Source organism: Miscanthus floridulus, chromosome 7, assembly GCF_019320115.1.
Source record: "Miscanthus floridulus cultivar M001 chromosome 7, ASM1932011v1, whole genome shotgun sequence".
NCBI lineage: Eukaryota > Viridiplantae > Streptophyta > Magnoliopsida > Poales > Poaceae > Miscanthus > Miscanthus floridulus.
Window position 1 is genome coordinate 5133188 of NC_089586.1, and position 20602 is coordinate 5153789.

The 20602-nt window shown below is 48.9% G+C and overlaps 1 protein-coding gene across 1 annotated transcript; it reads right to left on the bottom strand.

Moving 5' to 3' along the window:
• Positions 1-12611: 12611 nt before the first annotated feature.
• LOC136462407 (uncharacterized) lies at positions 12612-13283 on the bottom strand. Its single transcript, XM_066461507.1, has one exon. It carries the CDS (start codon positions 13222-13224, stop codon positions 12715-12717), a length of 510 nt encoding a protein of 169 aa, XP_066317604.1. The 5' UTR covers positions 13225-13283; the 3' UTR covers positions 12612-12714.
• Between the last annotated feature and the right edge of the window lie 7319 nt (positions 13284-20602).

Sequence of the window (20602 nt, forward strand, 5' to 3'; positions counted from 1 at the left end):
CTTGTGGTTCAATCTTGATCTCCAATTGTGACCTAGATCAAATTCTAAATACATTGATTCCTCATTGCATTCAGGGCGTTTGACCTAACCCTAACCGGTTCCGAGATCCCCCACGTGACGTCTTATCTATTCTCGGTTCGCTGATCGTCAGGTAGAAAGCCATTCGATTCAATTTCGCATCTACATTGCTTTCTCTGCTAGGTCTTCGCATCTATTAGACATATGGTATTTACTTGTATATCCATCTATTCTATCGTGCAGCGAGTCGGTTCCGTTGTGGTTCAATTGGCAGTTGGCAGTCAACTCGGAGCCAAGCTCGCGAGTAAGGATCGAGGCCAAGCCTCGAAAGCGACAGTTTGATAGTTGATCTTCATCAGCGTCAGTTCACCATCTTGTCAGCTTAGATGGCTCGTACCAAGAATGTTGGTGGTGGCCCAGGTGATGATGATCGGAGGCCACCGCCTCGTCAGCCAGCCGGATCAAAGGGAAAATCAACCAAGCAAGTAACATCCAAGAAGCAGAAGTACCCCGACGCAGAGACAGCCAGAGCAGCAGCTGTTGCAGAGGCCGTAGAGCGTGCCAAGAGAGGTGCCACTCGCAGGGGAATTGTCATTGCAGATCAGCCAGTTTCACCCGCAGTCAGAGCTGCGATTGAGGAGGTTGAGCATCATCATGGTAGTCCAGCTGGGACTACCACGTTTGTAGGACGACGGGTTGCCATTGAGGAGGGTCCGTTAGCACAGCAGCAGCCTCCACCAGCAGAGCCTCAGCTAGCCCAGGAGACTCAGGAGAGTCAGGAGACCGAGCCGGCACCTCAGCTACGCCGCTCGAGTCGTACCAGTGCTGCAGCTCCACCGAGGCCAGCTACACGGCGCAGGGGTTCACGCCCTCCGCCTAGACCACAGGGTCCGCCTCTAGTGGTTCACCTTGACTTGAGGGCCGCTATCGCCAGGCAGGTTCAGCAGCTGTGGTTTGTTGAGTTTGAGGTTTGGTTCCCTCCGAGGAGGGATGAGAGAGCAGCTGAGGGGTTCTACACGCCACTGCAGGAGGATTTCTACAATGCATATCTAAACAGTGGGGCAGTGTTCAGATCACAGAGGGTCTGTCCGATAGAGTCCATTGTGGCAGCAACCAGAGAGGGCATTCGGCAATACTTGTCATATTTGCCAGGACTGTCAGATCTGATTGGACGGACAGGGATATATGTACCTTCTTGGGTTCGTCAGTTTTATGCCTCGCTCTACATTGATCCTCATCACAGATTCATTCACTTTGCCTTCAACGGCAAAGACTATAGAGTGACGAGTAGCAGGGCCAGGGAGATACTGAGACTACAGGAGCAGCCTATAAGGATGCATGAGGTTTGCTATGGACATCAGGAGCCTCCCAGGCGTCCTCATGGAGGGTTGGTGCCCCCTACAGACTTAGTGCGCCATTGCTTCAAGGAGCCGTTTGGTGAAGGGTCGAGCAGGAACCCCAGTGACTTGACTCCTATAGCGAGGATACTAGAGGCCATCATCAGGAGGACACTGCTTCCTAGGTTGGGATACAGGGAGGGCCTGACTCGCTTACAGCTCTGGCTTCTCAATGCCATCATGCAGATGACAGTGTTTGACATCTGGGACCTCCTTCTTTTAGAGATGGAGGATACTATTGCTGAGGGATTCAAGGGTCACAGGCAGCTTCCCTATGCTCACTGGATCACGTTCCTCATCCGCAGAGTTGTGATTGATAAGCCCCCTGGCATGATGGATGAGTATACAGGTGCCACTACAGAGTTCCCAGCTTACAACCTGTCACAGAGGATCAGACACGCCACTCCTCAGGCACCCAGTCAGCCTAGCTGTCGCCCCGATGTGCCAGAGTCTGCAGCTCAGCAGGACGAGATCATCAGAGGGATTGCAGCCACTGAGGAGGTGGAGCTAGAGGCACAGCAGGAGGTGAGTGAGTACAGTGATAGCTCCGACGACGACTACCAGCCTATACCTCAGATGCCTCCACGTAGACACGATGCAGAGGCAGGTAGCTCCAGTTCTGCTCCACCAGCTCCACAGACAGACTCCGCTCTCATTGCTATTCTTGAGCGGATGCAGCAGGATCAGACACGACAGGCACAGGAGACAGCTACAAACTTCGCTCAGTTTCAGGCTCGTCAGGACGAGTTTCAGCGGTAGCAGCAGCTCCTTCAGCACCAGCAGTTACTTATGCAGCAGCAGCTCATGGGATTCATGCAGCATGTAGTGACAGCCATTGGGATTCCACTGCCACAGACTTCGCCCCAGCTTGCACAGCCTCCTACCACTTCGACGACTCCAGCAGTACAGCCCATCGGGCTTCAGAGTCAGGGACAGCCTCCAGCTCAGTTTACTTCACCTCCTGTACAGGTGTCCTAGTGGTTAGCTTCACCTGGTGTAGCCCCGCAGTTCACTCCTTATCACACGGGTTTCTCACCAGAGCAGACTTCCTCGCTTTTCGTGCCTGAGTCGTCAGTCTCCAGGAGTCTTGGAGCATCATTCAGCGAGTTGACCGGCATGCCTACTCCGCCTCACATGCATACTGCCGGTCCGTCTACAGCAGCTCCAGCTATCATGACTACTCAGAGGCTCCCCTCGTCTGTCGCCTCGTCAGATCCTACGACAGACATACTTGCAGCTTCACAGGCAGCACCAGCCCCAGCTCAGACCCAGACCGCTTCAGCGACACTTCCTGCTTCAGAGGGTCAGTCAGTTCAGAGCTCAGGGTCAGATGATGATGGCGCCCAGTTCCACCTTGCTCCACGTACTTCAGCGCCCGACTCGTCCGCTGCAGCCCCGCCGACCGACCCTTAGGTTTTGGTGTTTGACGCCAAAGGGGGAGAGGGTTTGAGTATGTAGACTTAGGGGAAGCGAGTTTTAGGGGGAGCTAGTTATCTAGTATCAGCTTATTATATACATTTGGAGTTTTATTTGTGTGATACACTATTACTTATGCATTCGTGTGTTCTCTTTCATGCATACTATTATATATACATGTGATAGTGCTATCTACATGATTGTGATATTTGACATGTGTGATTTCTACTTTGCTTTATTTATATGTCATATCACTTGTGGAATGTTCATTTGCTTTTGCTTCCACGTTTTTTACTTCGAAGCAAATGAGCTTTGTTATTTGTACTCATGCTTAATTCATATCCTTTGAGTACATTGTGTTGGCTTGGGTCATATAAGCTCGACTAACTCTTTTGTTCTTATTGACAAAAGCTTATATGAACCAAGCCCGTCAAAAACCTCACTCCATAACATACTCGAGGTGGTATTGTCATCAATCACCAAAAAGGGGGAGATTGAAAGCATCTAGGCCCCTAGTTGGATTTCGGTGATTAATGTCAATACAAAGATTACTATGACTAACGTGTGTTTTGCAGAGACAAGTAAGTTAGGTCATGGTAATGGAGATCGATTGGGCAATCGAGGTTGTCATGCCCCTACGATGGAAATCGTTTCGGTTTTCAAAGGATGGACGACAAGGTTAAGGATGACTAGTTCTAAGTGTCGATTGGAGTTGGAGAGACACTTAGAGTAGTTTAGGACTTTGTTTTTCCTTTGGCCGTACTATGAAGGGGGGTATGAACGGGTAGCTTGACCTAGTTGAGTCTAGTGAGTTAGGTGTGGTGCACACTTGTTAAAAACTAGCTCTAGGTAGCTCCTATGAATGCCTAAGATCCTTTGGAGCAAACTTCATTCACATATGTTTGGAAGTTGAAAGTGAATGGAGGGTCAAATACTGACCGGACGCTGGCTCCGGTGCGACCGGACGCTGGCCGCAGGGTCCGGTCAGTTCATTTGACCGAGAAGATCAAGTCTGGTGTGACCGGACGCTAGGAGGTCATGTGACCGGACGCTGAGGGCCAGCGTCCGGTCAACTCCAGTAAGGGTCCAGACTTGGAAAAGTGTGACCGGACGCATCCAGTCAATGTGACCGGACCCTGAGTATCCAGCGTCCGGTCGTTTACAGTAAGCATCCAAGAGCGACCGGACGCATCCGGTCGGTACTGACCGGACCCTGACAGCGTCCGGTCATCACTTGAATGCTGGTTCACGGGTTGAACTGACCAGAGCGTCCGGTCATCACGACCGGAGCGTCCGGTCATCCCGCAGAAGCTCATAACGGTTAGTTTTTTAGGCTGGCTTATAAATAGAAGCTCCACTCGTGAGTGGAGTATCCTTTGCTCATTCCAACAGCTGAGAAACACGTTTGTGAGTGCCAAGAAGAGCAAGATCCTAGTGAGGTGTTTGTGATTTGAGAATCCAAGAGAGTAGCCTCACTAGCAAATCAAGAGTAGCAAAGTGTGCATCTATCTTCTCATTAGGCTTCGCGTGGTCAAGTGAGAGTTCGTGCTTGTTACTCTTGGTGATCGCCATCACCTAGATGGCTTGGTGGTGATCAGGAGTTTGGTGTTCACCCGACGGAGCTTGTGGGTGGCCCAACCCAAGTTGTGAGCGGCTTTGGGTGATTCGCCGCGACGGAGTGTCGAAGAATCAACCCGTAGAGAGCACTTGATCCTTGCGCGGATCAAGGGGGAGCTACACCCTTGCGCGGGTGCTCCAACGAGGACTAGTGGGGAGTGGCGACTCTCCGATACCTCGGCAAAACATCGCCGCGTTCCTTTCTCTCTCTACTTACTTTGAGCACTTACTTTGAGTATTTACTTTGAGCAATTCAATACTTGTTTTACATCCATAGAATTGCTTGCTAGAGTAAGTTTGGAACATAGGTTGAGAGGTTGTCGTACATTAGTTTGATATAAACACTTTTCTAGGCACAAGGGGTTAATTGGGCTATCCGTAGGATTTGATTATTGCAAGAGAATTTAGAATTAGCCCAATTCACCCCCCCCCTCTTGGGCATCTTGATCCTTTCAAACCTTCAGAGGTTCACGAACGTTGCGGCCAAGTTTGCGATCGAGTCACAAGCTTGAGCCATTTTGACCACTATGTCATCAACATAGACGGCGATCATTGGTCTTGGCCACTTGGCTTGATCAGGCTGATCGAGCAGGTCGATTTGGTCGATGAAGCATTGCTGTATGCACCTTTGGTAGGTGGCGCCAGTGTTTTTTAGGCCAAAAAGCATGGTTACGTAGCAGTACGAACCATATGGGGTGATGAACAAGGTTGTGAGCTGATCAAACTCTTTCATCGTGATTTGGTGATAGCCTGAGTAGGCATCCTGGAAGGAGAGGATCTTGTAACCTGAGGTGGAATCAACTATCTGGTATATGCACGGCAAAGGAAAGTGATCCATTGGACACGCTTTGTTGAGGCTAGTATAATCAATGCACATTCTCCATTTCTTGGTCTTCTTTTTAACAAGAACAGGATTGGCAAGCCAGTCAGAGTGGAATACCTCTCTGATAAATCTAGCTGCCAGGAGTTTGGCTATTTCTTCGCCTATGGCCCTGCGCCTTTCATCGTTGAAATGATGCAGGCGTTGCTTAGCGGGCTTTGATCCTAGGATAAGGCGCAGCGTGTGCTCGGCAATGTCCCGTGGTATGCCCAGCATGTCGGATGGCTTCTATGCGAAGACATCACAATTGGCGTGCAGGAAATTGATGAGCTCGCATTCCTATTTTGCCAGGAGCTGGGTCCCGATCCACACCATTTTGATTGGGTCGGTGGGGTCGATTCCCACCGCCTTGGTTTCCTTGAGCGAGCGGAAGGTCGTCGAGGAGTTTGGTTTGTTGCAGTCTAGGACTACTGGGGTTGATGACTCCCCGAGCTGTGGAAGCTTGGATGAGTTGATGACCACGGTGGTGAGCTCGAAATGCTCGCGATCGCACATGAAGGCATGCGAAAAGGCGCTGCCATGGTGATGATGTCGTTCGGTCCTAGCATCTTCAGCTTGAGATAGGTGTCGTTGGGGATTGCCATGAATTTGGCATAGCATGGCTGCCCCAAGATGGTGTGGTAGGACCCTAGAAAGTCCACCACTTCAAAGGTGAGGACCTCCGAGTGGAAGTTGGCTCAGTTGCCAAATGTGACGGGTAGGTCGATCTACTCGAGCGGGTTTGCTTGCGCTCCTCGGATCACCCCAAGGAAGGGAGAGCCCGCCAGGCGAAGTTCTGACCAGGGGATGCGCATGACATCGAGGGTGTCAATGTAGAGGATGCTGAGGCCGCTACCTTCGTCCATCAGCACCTTGGTGAGGCGCTTCTTGCAAATGATGGGGTTGATGACGAGTGAGTAACATCCCAGTCTTGCGATGTGGGAGGGATGGTCCCTTTGATCGAAGGTGATCAGAGATTCTAACCAGCTGAGGAAGGAGGGGACGGCCGTCTCGGTGGCGCATGCCTCCCTATAGCGCACCTTGTGTTGGTGCTTGGACTAGATGGCATTGGATCCACCAAAGATCATGATGCATTCCTTAGGATCGGGGAAGCCGTCTCTGTCCTTGCCCGCCGTGCCTCCTTTCTTGGCTACCGCCTCTTTGCTGTCTCCTTCTTTCGGCCCACTGGCCTGTCGTAGGAAATGTTTGAGGAACTCATAGTCCTTGTAGAGGTGTTTGATGGGGTAGGCATGGTTGGTGCATGGGTTGTCCATGAGCTTGTTGAAGTGGTCAGGCAGTCCTTGCTGGGGCTACTTGCCCGTGCGATCAGCCGCAGTGACCAATGCGGTGTTGTTCGATCGGCGCTGATCCTTTTTGTTCTTCTTGCCCCTCTTTGTGGAGGGGCCCTTATCTTGGTCCACGCGCTTGGCCTTGCCTTTGTCCCAGCCTCCATTAAAGACCGCTCTGACCACCTCCTCGCCAGAGGCATGGTTAGTGGCGACGTCGAGCAGGTCGCGGGTGGTACGGGGCTTTAGGCAGCCAAGCTTATGGATCAGGGACTCACAAGTCGTCCCAGAGAGGAATGTGCTGATGACGTCCACGTCGATGACATCAGGGAGGGAGTTGCATCGTTGGGAGAACCTGTGGATGTAATCCCATAGGGACTCACTGGGCTCTTGCTGGCAGCTCTTGAGGTCCTAGGAGTTTCCAGGGCGGACATATGTCCCTTGGAAATTTCCGATGAAGACCCTCTTGAGGTTCGCCTAGTCGTGGATGCTGTCATGTGGGAGGAATTCAAGCCATGCCCAAACATGTTCCCCCACATAGATGGGGAGATACTGAATGATGAAATAGTCATCATCCACCCCTCTGGCTCGATAGGCGAGTCAAAAATCTTCGAGCTAAATATCGGGGTTTGTCTCCACGGTGTATTTGGTGATGTTGGTGGGCGATCGGAAGCGCTGTGGGAAGGCGCTCTCTGGATATGCCGGTCAAAGGCCTGTGGTCCCAGGCCCTTAGGGCGGGGACTCCGGTCGTCTGGCCAGCGACCATGCCTGGGGCGCGTCTCACCGCTCCTCTCAATGGTTTGGCCGGGACCCGTGTCACCTGCCCTCATCTCCGCCCGGTGGACGTCATCATCATGACAGGCCTGATGCCGATTGCTGATGACGCTATGAGTGTCTTGGTGTGGACCAGGCCGTCTGCGCACTAGCGGTCGATGAAGAACAGGCACCAGGTTGGATCATGGCACGGCCCCTGCCTCCCGAGCCACACTTGGCGGCTGTAGCGGCGAGCGGATGGAGCGAAACTTCTGGTGCATCCCCACTCCCCTGGTGGGGAGAGAGGGTGCATGTCAGAGTCACGATGCGGAGCTTTCTGCATGTTGAACGGCGGCGGGTTCTACCAACACCCAGAGGTTTCGATAGACAACCCGCTCCTAGGGGTCGATGGGTTCGGGAACACCGCGTAGAAGCATTGCCGTAGTAGCGATGTTTTGGCTAGCCCGAGCGAACTGTGGGGGATCGTTCCCCTCATTCATGATGTCGTGTTGGACCTAGCAGGCGCAACCCCGGGTGCCGCCCGCCGGATCATGCGCATAGGGCGCAACATGCTACACCGAGCGCGCCGGCATAGGTGGTTGCTGGTTCTGTAGTCATTGTCGTAGTTCCTCAGCGTGCTCTTGTGCAAACACGAGGGCCCCCACACATGGGTCCAGAGGGGTGTGAGTCTGCATAGACTTCGCAACCACTAGTGGCTATCCTAGAGCGTCTGCCATAGCGCACTCCCAGGACGAACGGTGGCTAGGTGCCACGTCGCCGATGCTGGAGCTGTCGCTCTCACCCTCATCATCCGGGAGTTCGTGGAAAGTGGTAGGAGCTTAGCTTGCCATTCCCACAAATTTAGATGTGAGAGGGGATGGCGCCGACATCCTTCGGAGCCCCCGAGCGCACGCGTCCGCGAAGGACGTGAGGCCGTATGGTAACCGATCGTACGGTGTGCGTGGTGCGGTCAATACGGTCCCTCTGGATAATCGGCGGGAGATAGTAAATAACAGTATGCATATATCTCACAGCAGGGTTTGAGAAGAGAATTTGCTCAGAATGAAGCACAGATGCCTCGTCGTTGAAGTCGTCGTGCGTCCCGAAGCCAATGGAGGGCGCCCCTCCGACAGGCGCCAGAACGAGTGCCTCCTCACGGAGGCATAGTATGCCGAGCTGGTCGGCAATGAAGTCCAGGCTTCCAAAGAGGAAGGCTTGGGATGGCTCGAAGACGGGTGAAACCCACATCCCAATAGGTGGGAGTGCGGGAAACTCTAGCGAGCCGAAGCGAGTAGTATCGCTTGAGCCCGTCATGGCGAAGGTGGCAGAAAAGTGGGTCATCCGATGACCAAAAAGTGCTGAACGTACAACGTCTTCCCCACGGACGGCGCCAACTGTCGGTGCAGAAAGTGACCAACACGTAAATATTTGTAGTTTTATTATACGTTGTGATCGAAGGTGGCCTAACACTCAATTACACATGGTTTATACTGGTTTAGGCAACATGCCCTACGTCCAGTTTGAGTCGGTCGGTGACTTTATTCCTAAGCCCAGGTGCTCGACGTTTGTAGTGGGGTTACAAATGAGGAGAAAGATGGGGGGTACAAGAGGTCTGGTCGGACTCCGGTCGGAACGGCCGAGAGCGACGGGAGCTCGGCTATGAGCTAAGGCTCTGTTCGCTTGGAGGAATTCTGAAGGAATCTGGAGGAATTTGTGAGAGAAAAATACTATTTTGGATGAAAAAAGAAGCAGATCAAGCCGGGTTTAAGGGCACGCGAACGTGTGCTCATGGTTTGAACCTGGTGGTTCTGCTGTTGTGTCCTAGTGAACTTGATCGATCTAATGAATCTACCCTGTTGGGAGATAGCGCATCCCCTTTTATAGATGAAGGGGATGGCCATACAAGTGAGAGGGAGAGAGTACGTATGCTACTAAGCCTTGTTGCCCATGTCGGTGGGTACAGGACGATGGTAGGTGGCCGCAATACTGTTGAATGTCAGATGCACGTGGGAGGTTGTGTTGTCTTCTTCGGGTATGGAAGACGTCGGTGCCTTCCACACTATTGATACCTGGAGACATGCAAGGGGTCTTACCATGTTCGCCTGATATGGTTAATGTCAGTGCCCACAACACTGTTGATGCTTAGAGGCATATGGGGGAGCCTTACAGTATGGGAGTTAATGGCGCCCACAATATTGTAGGGGAAAATGTCGGCGCCTACAACACTGCTTGGGTTCCGTCGTGCCAGGAGGGTCGCAGGGTACTGCCTGGTAGATGCGCAGGGTACGGTTCCTGGTATTGTGGTTTGACTTATGCACGCTGCCTTACTTTCTCCGTCCATTCCTTGGTCCTTACCGAGCAGACGTCCCTGGTCGGTTAGTCCCAGTCGGCTCTGAATGCGCCAGTTGGAGAAGATCAGTGAGCAGGGGTTTGGTGCATCCGCAGTCGGAGACGCGGGTCAGAGTCGGAAGTAATGCTTTGTCTAGGCCTTTCGGTCGGAGAGGCCGTCCGGAAGCAGGCTGAAGACCGAAGCAAGCGCTCCGGTCGGAGAGGTGGGCCGGAGTCAGAAAACGGGCGTCGTTCCTCCTCGGCCAGACCTTCCGGTCGGTGATTGGATCGCCCTTCTTGATGAGGACATGACCTCCATACATATGACCATGCTTGGAGAACCATATAGAGACCAAGGAGATCAGCAAGGGTGTCCAAGTCAACAAGGAGGCCCAAGGCTAATTCGGTTCGAGTCCCCAAGGTGGAGGCCCAAAGCAACTCAAGTTCGAGTCTGTCTCGGCCTCCAGGACCAGTCTGCCTTAAACTGGTCACACAGGACGTATCCGGACTCCGTTTTCGATGATCCACATATGGATGGAAAGATAATTGGATAAGGAAGCCAACCCAATTGGTTTCACGTCAAAAGACCTTCGGAATCAACGGGAATCGTCGAAACAAGTCAGCGTCCAGAATCTGCCAGGGTGCTGCGACACCGTCTTTTGGTCCGTTGGACCGTGTATCGTGTTTGGGCCCATTAGGGGGTGCATCCAGGGGGTGACGCCCAAGACTCTATAAATACCAACCGTCGCTCTCCTTAGGGTTTGGGTTTTGTTTAGTTCTTGATTTCCTCGTGAAACAGACGTCGTTTTGCTGCAACTGTCGCCGCCAAGGCCGCTTGCTGTGAACCAGGGCCCCAGTTCTTGATCTTGTTCGCCTGTGGCGATTAGTCCTTTCGAATAAAGACTTGAACCCCTTCTCGTTATCATAAGCCTCATATTTATTTGCAATTTCAGATTGCGTTCATCCCGTTCTTGCTTGTGTTCTCGATTCGCTTGCAGGAAAGCCTTCTCGGCGAGGTCAATCGCGTTCGCGTGGTTGATAACCAATGGAGCAGTGGTGTAACGGTTGCGGGGGTCCGAATCAATCTTGGTTCGAAGCCTAGATCGTGAACGTCGAGTCTCCACTAATCGACGCTATCATACCTTTCGGAAGATCTGGCCTAGTCTACATCACTTCTGGCCTATCGTTTAGGTAATTGGGCTAGCCCATGAGTTGCGTGTTTGCTTGCAACGTTGCCTGTTGGGCCAAGCCTTTGTTGGAAAGCCGGTCCATGAGGGTCCCCGGGTTTATGAACACGACAGTAATATTTGTTTAACTACTTCCTAGCGAGAGTGCTATTTCAAAAAGGAAAAATTGTCATGGCTTTGTTTCCGCTTAACTTATTCTTGTAAAAGTGAACACCAATATTTCAGTTGTCTGCTCAGCTATCAGATATGATAGGTGTAATGATCCAAAGTTGGTTTCTCAGGGGTTCTCTTAAAAAAACTAGCCTGTATTTCTCAGGTCATGGATATCTTTTCTCGAATGCACTGTGAAGCTTGCATGTTGCTTGCCGTGCTGAATAAGTGATCTTTGTGTTGGTTTTGAAAATCGTCTCCCATTGCAACGCAAGTGCTTGTTATGCCTGAGTGTTTTCCGAATTATATGGTCATATACAATTGCGTACAACTTAAACTATGTTAAAAATATCGTCATTTGGTTGCTTTCATGTGCATCATTGAAATAAAGTCGTGGCGTTAGCACGGGCACTATACTAGTGGCGAAGAGGAGGCGGGCGGCGTGGGTGAGGGCGGCCGGTCTGGCTGGCGGCGCGAGGGTGAGGGTGAGGGCAATTTGGCGGCGAGGGGCGAGGGCGGCGTCTCGGTGGGGGGGCCGTTGCCAAAGGTCTAAAGGTCGGTTATGGGCCGGCCTTTGTCTTCTTAGTATAGGTATAGGCAGGCCCATGTGATGTGATGTTGTGATTTTGATTTTTCCTTTAATTATTAACCAGTTGCGAAATGCATTTGCTCACATGCCATGTTCTCTTAGAGCATCTTCCATAATTCCAAAAAAATAATAAGTAAATCAATGAATTTTTCAAGTAAAAGTTGGTGGCATATTTGTTGGGTTTCTCCAACCATTTTCAAAATCTCGTTTCCAAAAGATACTATGTAAGGCAATTTTGCATTAGGAATCTTAGACTATTTCCAAATCATAGCTGATGGGTGAACAATGGCCGATGCAAATGAGCAATTGCAGATAGCGCAACTCGCCATGAGTCTCTATGCTTACGGGTGAAGATTCATTCGAAGTGCAGTGTGAACTGAACATCACTATACTGATACATTCGGTTAAAGTTCAAAGTGCAGTGTGAGCTGACCATCACTGATTCTCACTGTATATATTGATAAATCTGACAAGAACTACTGCACAGCTATTGATCCATTGAATGCAACCGGTGAAAGTTGCAGTTAGACATCAGTACGAGATAAACAGAGAAAAAAGAAAACAACAATCCCCTGAGAATTCTTATCTCATCAGGATTCAGCAGAGAGACCTGGATGCTAGCATATACTTGATCACATTGCTCATAGAGAATAGGCGGATCTCTGGTCTTGCAATCTGATCTGAGGAGTGCCTTCGAGGTCATGGAATGTCAGCTTCATTGCCTTGCCAACATCAGTTTGGACTTTGGAGTGCTTCTGCACATCAGTTGGCAGTGAGGGAGCCTGGAACGCAAGTGCTAACAAAATGGCCCTATTGGTTTCGCTAAAAAGTCATGGCTGAAAGTATTGTTCGCTGATTTGTTGTGTGAAAAAAATACATTTCGTTAGATGAAATAGTACGGCTCGTAAGACAAGCCAATAGGGCGAACGTGCGCGGCAGAATTGTCTATCTGATCATTTAGTTCTTGGAATTGGTTTGAGACAGACAGGCAGACAGTGAAAGAGTCTGAGAGAGCAACACGATGAGAAAAGCGGAGCAAACCCTGCTCACTCACTCATCACCCATTGGCCACTGGTTAGTGTGGTTAGCATCATTTCCTTCCACTGAGTACTGACTACTGACTATACTTGTCGGCGGCGGGCTGCTGCACCCTGAGCTCCAGCTCCCGGATCCTCGCCGCCCACTCAGGCCTTATCACCACAGGCCTCACCTCCCGGACTTCCACGTCGCCACCCGCCGGCTTCTCCTTCCCCTGCCGCTGGCGCGCCGCCGGCTTCTTCATGTCTTTCTTCTTGTTCCTGGCGGCCTCCTTGGCCGCGGCGGCCCTCTGCAGCGCGCGCAGCACGTCGGACCCCCGCAGCTGGGGCGCTGGCGAGGCGGGCCGTTTGGGGGAGGGCGTTGGCGCCTCCTCGTCCTGCTTTTGGCCGAAGAAGCCGTCGTCGACGTCGGAATCTGAGCCGCCGCCGTCATCGTCGTCCCACGAGCGTTCGCGGCGGGAGCCTCGGCTCGAGCGGCGCGGCTTGGCTGACACCGCGGTGGGCGCCGGCGCGCGGCGGCAGGCGGGCGCGTGCGGGTGGGGGTACAGACTAGGGAGGAGGCAGCGTGCGGCGGAGAACATGAACATCGGATGGGATGAGAGTGAGACTAGGGACGACGGACGAGGCGTGCAGGCTCAGGAGGCTGAGGCTGGACAGGATCGGTTTTTCTGCAGACAAGTCTTCAGTTCCCTGTTCTAAAGTGCACAAAGTTTCCGTCTCTTTTTATTGCTTTCTACTCCGTACTTGACAAATGATATATCTCTCTGTATCTATCTATGCAATATATATATATATTTATTGCTTTCTACTCCGTACTTGACAAATGATATATCTCTCTGTATCTATCTATGCAATATATATATATATATATATATATATATATATATATATATATATATATATAGGGAGAGGCTATTCAGTAGCCAGCTACAGAATAAGTTATTCTGTAGCCACCTCCATTTACCATAATTTTATATACTAATTTACGATAATGTCAATATATATTTACTATAGTTGGGTTACTATAACACATAGGGATATTTACCATAACGTTATAGTAAACCACTTAGTAAGGAGTTACTATAATCTCATAAATTAACATAGTAATTATAGTAACTCAAGGTGGCTACAGAATAAGTTATTTTGTAGCCAGCTATTCTGTAGCCACCTTGAGTTACTATAATTACTATGTTAATTTATGAGATTATAGTAACTCCTTACTAAGTGATTTACTACAACGCTATGGTAAATATTTCCATCTGTTATAGGAACTCAACTATCGTAAATACGTATTGACATTATCGTAAATTAGTATATAAAATTATCGTAAATGGAGGTGGCTACAGAATAACTTATTTTGTAGCTGGCTACTGAATACTCTCTCTCTCTCTCTCTCTCTATATATATATATATATATATATTTCTTTGTGTTTTGAAACTCTGTTTCATTTAAATGGAGTTTGATTTTTCACGAAGCACTACACAATTAGGGATGTGCTTGCGGTGGCTTCTGTAACTAAAATAAAAAAAAAATATTCTCACTCTTTTTCTTGGATCCTTCAATCCATTGTTATCGTTTTTCGAGAAACATACTTAACTTGGACTAAATATGTAAAAAAATATTAAAATTTATAGTACATAATTAATATTATTAGATAGATTGTTGAATATGTTTTCATACTACATTTATTTAGAGATACTAATATTGTTAATATTTTCTATAAACTTAATCAAAACTCGAGAAAGTTACGCATCTCACGGTGATAGTTAAATAGAGAGGGAGGGAGTATTCACTGGCGTCATCAGCCAAATCTGAGCTCATGCACGTTTGTGACATGACTTAGGCTAGGTGAGCATGCATGTGTATACAACGATTCCTACGAATAAGTAGAGACGCGCGGATCCTATAGGCTCGTTCTAGTCGTCTCTAAAACCTTTTTCGTAACAGTGGTAGGATAAGGTGACCGAATAAAAGAGGTCTTGCCCATCATATGGCATTGGTAGAAAACTCTATGTCTATTGGTTACGGTCTACAAATTATTCAATCTTTTTCTGAATGAGATGAGATAACTAGTGTAGTTGAACAAAATATTAAGGTCATGTTTGGACTGTGTCTACAGGTTACTTAACATGTCCCAAGTTAGGCACGTCATATAGTTTCTTATGTGAGTGTTTGGTTCTTGTTCCTTTTGTTGCTACAATTTTTAGAACACTTATTCACATATGATAAACTCACACGGTGAGTTCACCTATCATTATATGAGGTGCAATGAGGGTCTCACAATTTGTTAATAGTACCTTCGACACTATTTAATAAATAAGTATGTTAATATATAGTATCGGGGTTATGATACCTCGGGTATCTCAAGACATCGATTAGTCAGCCGCTCAAGCGGCCCACGGTACATGAGCTGGTATAAGCCCGAACGACTGAGGCCCAACTAAGCTACGTGGACTTGGGCCAAACACCAAAGCGGGAGTCGGCCATGACCTCTTCTCTCTGCCTCCGCACGTCACGCAGCATCACACGATCTCTCCTCCGTCCCAACCCCTGGGAGGAATGGGGAGAGATCGGACTCTACTAGGCGTGTCCGCTCTGACAAGAGTCGGCACGCAACACTGACCCCGCAAGGACCAAGGGACAACAGTCCCCTCAATCCAGTCAAACGTCATTCGTGCGCCACGCAGTGAAGACAAGACAACACCACCAAGCAGTGGCGGCCACTACGGTGACCCACTGTTCAAATACGGCCCGACGGGACGGGCGTATGACCCCTCGGTCGGGATAGGGTTCACAACATCGGCCTTGACTTTTGAGGCCATCCAAGCCAACAAAGGGCATGACCCTGGAGCTCGGGATCGTGGCCACCAGCTCTGCAAGCAACAAGATGACCAATGATCTAGGGTGACTACCAACTCCCATACGACGCCTCCGGGAGATCAGGAGGCGATGACGTAGGCCACTGTGAGACCACGCCGCACAGAATGGCTGGCGAATCACCACCATGCCAATAGTGCCGCCACAACCGGCACAATAGCACCACGCCACTCCATGCCACGACGTGGACACAAGACCATGACGACAACCACATCCGGAGGTGTGCTACGCCAAGATAAGATGGCATTCCTTGCAAGCCAAGATAGCTAGGTTCCCTCCTAGGCTCATGACCCCTTAGTCGACAGAACCTCCTTCTTTGTATGTGACCTGGCCCCGGACTCTATATAAGGGCAGCTAGGGCACCCATCCAAGGGATCAGACCCCTGAAACCTTCATTCGGGCAGTCCATCTTCTAGCTCTAGCTTCACTCTCCTACCTCTTTCTACTATTCTTGCACCCCAATTGTAAGACCTTCAGAGCATTCAAGCGAGGAACACGCACTCGATTTTCTCTGAGACTGGACGTAGGGCTCCGGCCTGAACCAATATAATTCCTCGTGTCTTTTGGATGCTACCATTATTTTTCTAGAGCAGCGCGACAATCGTAGAGATTTACTAGTCGGTCTACGAAACACCGACATATAGAACTGTAGATATATCTGCTAATAACATATGTTAAGCCCTTGTATGTCTCTAAATAAAAAAGACACTCTGCACGTAAAAACCTTCACATTCTATGATCGCTCATGCGATGTAAGGGACAGAGACAGGAGGCGGGGAGGGCCCCTGAATGTGAAATTTTCACTGATTTTTTTAAAATTCAAATAAATTCTGAAAATTTAACACTCTTGACTCCTCTAGCATAAAAAATCAAATTTCTGGCTCCACCCCTAGTGATATATACTAGGTATCAAATATAGCATGTAGTTTGATATTTGACAACAGTACTTATATATTGCAACTAAACGAAATGACATAACTTTTTACTGGTGATTAATAAGGGCCTGTTTGACATGTAGCTTCTCCCAAGATTTTTTTTTATTTTTAACATTTTTTGTAAACTAATTTTAAATCTAACACTATTTATTTTTTTTCAAAACTAACACTTTTGGCCACGCCTATTGCCATGGCGCGACGAAACGCCTATGCCATGCCATGCATGGTGGCGCGGCGAGAGGGGTGATGTGGCGACGATCGAGGCGCTGACCGGTGATGTGGCAGGGTCTGTCGTGCCACCGATCTTGGTACGGCACTGACGCGCCATAGCCCACGGCGTGGCAGTCCCAGGTAAATATCACCCCGCGAGCCACCGTCCTCCCTCTATCTGCTTGCCCGCCGCCGACCCCGCTTGCCTAGCCGCCTACCCGCCCGCCTTGCCTGCCCGCCTCGCCGCCACACGCCGGCCGCCGCGCCTGCATGCGACACGAACGTCGGCGCATCACGGCTGCCGGCCGCCCGCCGTGCCCGCACGCCACCACGACGATGACGCGCGCACGACCACGGCCACGATGCACCTTGGCAGCGAGTAAGATTGATTAAAGTCCTAATTAAGTGCTAATTTTGGTTTAGGCGTTCCTGTAATTAGGTTAATTAAGATCTTGTCTGAGTATAAGTTCTAACAATTGGTATCCGAGAAGCCGCTTAGCCTAATTCATGAACCCTAAGACCTAATTAGTGTTTGGTCAAGATCTAAATATCCTCGGATTTGTCTGATTCAAAGTTCTTTAAGCCAAATCAGAATATAGGGTTTCGCTTAAGTATCGAGAAGGAGGGGAGTCGAATCATCTTCAACACTAAGCCCCAGTTTTTGCCCAAATCTGAACCCTAGGAATGCAAATTACCCAAATCCGGTAACAATCCCCAACCCTAAGATTAGTAAGACGCTTTTCACTTACCTTAAGAACTAAGATGGCACCATCGGGCTCCTTCATGAGTTCGTCGGCAGGCACAAAAGGGAGCCACGCCGCCGCCCTGCTATGTGCGCGTGTGGTCTCCGCGCCATGGATGCCCGCAGGCATAGAAGACGAGGGCAGCAGGTCCATACATAGAAGTTGCTTATTTTCCTAGTGAAGTTGTTTAATATGTCTGTTAATGTTACTTTAAATATATACATGTGCTTTCATTTGTGTTCGTATTGCATAACAAGTAGTTCAAATTTTGCAATGCTATATAATGTTAATTTGAACACTCTAACCCTTTGTTTATCAATTTGTAATAGGATGGCCCCTCCCACGTAGCATTAGTTGTACCCCCTTCTTGAGGTGGAGTACGACGAGCCACACCGAGCACACTTCTTGACTGACACCGACGCAGAGGTGCCCTTGCCTCCTTTGAGGCCCCGCACGCACCCCAAGGGCACTAGTGGGACGAGCGTTACGTACCGTATAAACGGCGTTTCGGCTTCCTCGAGCTTGTCAGTGTTGTCAACTATGGTCTTCCGCCCCTTGACCCAGCACTACTTACTATAGCTATAGATAGGTGTGAGTGCCTTCATTGTACGTAAACATTCTTATAACAAATTTGAGGTAACTAACAGTCGTTCTATTCTTATAACAAGTGGAGGCTAGAGACCCACATATTCCACCTACCTTGCGGCGAGATGACCTTGACCATGTAGGACGTGAAGGCTATCTTTGGCCTTCGGTTGGGGGGCTTCTAGTGACAGGTATAGATGACAACGATCACTGGAGGGAGCTGGTGGCTCAGTTCACTGGCTTTCTTCCACTAGACAACGAGGTTTCCAAGAAAAATAAGTGAGCAATTCAAGCCTATTTAATACTTGCATTGCTTTCCTGTTCAGGTGCATTGGTGTCCTTAGGATGCTCCGGAGCTCCAGTACTATCTGAGTCATGTCACTAGGGATGAGTCAGACGAGTATTGCTGCAACATCCCTCTTATTTTCTTCCATGTGGTCGAGATTCACTTGCCCATCAGGGTTTGCAGGAAATTTGGAAGAATGACAGGCTACCCACCATCGCTTTACTCCACCAACCAAGAATTGCACATGTGCATTATTGATTAATAACAAAGCTACAATTCAGAGGTGTGTATGGTACAACTAACAATCATTTTGTTGCAGATATGACCGCAGAAAGAGGTACAAGACCAAGGATTAGCGCGTGACACACAACGGGTACATCTAGTTATGGCAGAACAGGGATCGATAGTCGGTCGATGCGGTCCCCCACACGACCAGCACACCTTCGACGAGTACCTGCGATGGCTTTACAGGTCTACGAGAACACATATCAAGCCCCCATACACTGAGGAGGCGATTGACGAGGACGGTGAGGAAGATATGATTGAAGATGAGTATGACGTTGCCACTAGGGATGACACACAACTACAGAGAGCCCCGCTTCAAAGATACGTGGTAAGATACTCGAATGGTACAATTTGTTATCCATTTGGTATTAAGTATGTGTACTAAAACTGTCCAACCGCGTTTCTATACCCAGGGGACACAATTATCAAGGATGTCCAACGAAGCAGCGTTTTGGCTTTATGAGTCTAGAGGGCAAGGGTCAGGCATTCTCGAGGCTTTTGTAGAGATAAACATAAACTTGTCTATTCCGAAAATGTTTCTTTAGTGTATATGCGTTTAGGAAATGCGCTAACTTTAACATCTATTTATGCAGAAGGTGAAGTAGATGTAACACCCCTGGTGTTACGAGCTTGTTTAGCACTATGATTTAGGCCTAAGAAAAATTTTCAAATCGAGTTTCTCGGGTTTTTATTTAAAACATACTTGAGGCGATAAGTGAATCCTGTGTGGCTTAGTTTTGTGGACTCAAATAAATGCTCAAGTTAAATTACGCAATGTGTAGAAATATTTAGGAATGTCAGATAACGATTCTAGCAAATAAATAGCGAACAGTTTGTTTCATTAATTAAGCATGAAAAATAATTTTTATAAACAAAAATACGATATGACTGGTATATGGTACTTAAGTAAAATTCGGAGCATGATTTTGGTTGCATTTAAAATATCAAGTAACAAACTTTAGTGCTTTAGCCATGTTTGAAACTATAAATAGTCAGCTTGTTAAATGAAGATTTGAGAGCTAAAATAATAACGAGAGTGCCGCTGGCCACTCGCCTCACCTACCTCACTGGTATAGCGCGCGTGTTGATGGATGAGTTGGCTGGGCTGCTGCTGCCGTGTACTGCTTTGCATGTTTTCCTTCCTCACTGCCAGTTCTATCGCTTCACCCTGTGCCTCTTGGCGTGCGCTCTGCTCTCTGACCTTGCTTGACTTGCCTACCACGCGTCGTCTCGTTTTCCGTCGTGACGCGGTAGTGCAAAGTCTTCTCATCCATCCGCATCCTGGACAAATCCATCGCGTAGGGGTGTCTAAAAATGAGCACGTGGTTTTGCTCCTTGCCCACGCTACGTCCTCTCATGTCCCTATACACGTGCTGGCGTGCCCCATTGCTGTGTCATCCCTCCCTTCCCTGCTCTGGACCACAGCAGTCACGTCACAGATCAATGCGAGTCAGTCCTACATCTCCCTCCCTTTTTCTTCTCTGCTGCCGAGGGGAGCCATCCCAGCTCTGCTCGTCCTCTGAAAGCTCTAGTTTGCTTTTGGATAATTGATGAAACCCTAAGTGCTAACCTAGTTTATCAAAGTGATCATGAGATAGGTAGCACTACTCCAAGTGATGAAGCAATGACGATGATCATGACAATGGTGATGGCATGGTTATGATCAAAGGCTTGAACCTAGAAAAGAAGAAAGAGAAAAACAAAAGGCTCAAGGCAAAGGTATAAAATGTAGGAGCCATTTTGTTTTAGTGATCAAGACACTTAATGAGTGTGATCACATTTAGGATAGATAGCCATACTATTAAGAGGAGTGAAACTCATATCGAAATACAGTTATCAAAGTGCCACTAGATGCTCTAATTCATTGCATATGTATTTAGGATCTAGTGGAGTGCTAACACCCTTGACAATATTTGTGAAAATATGCTAACACATGTGCATAAGGTGATACACTTGGTGGCTGGCACATTTGAGCAAGGGTGAAGGAGATAAAGATGATAGAGGGTCAGTCTTGCTGTTTTACAACTGACCAAACGTTGGTCT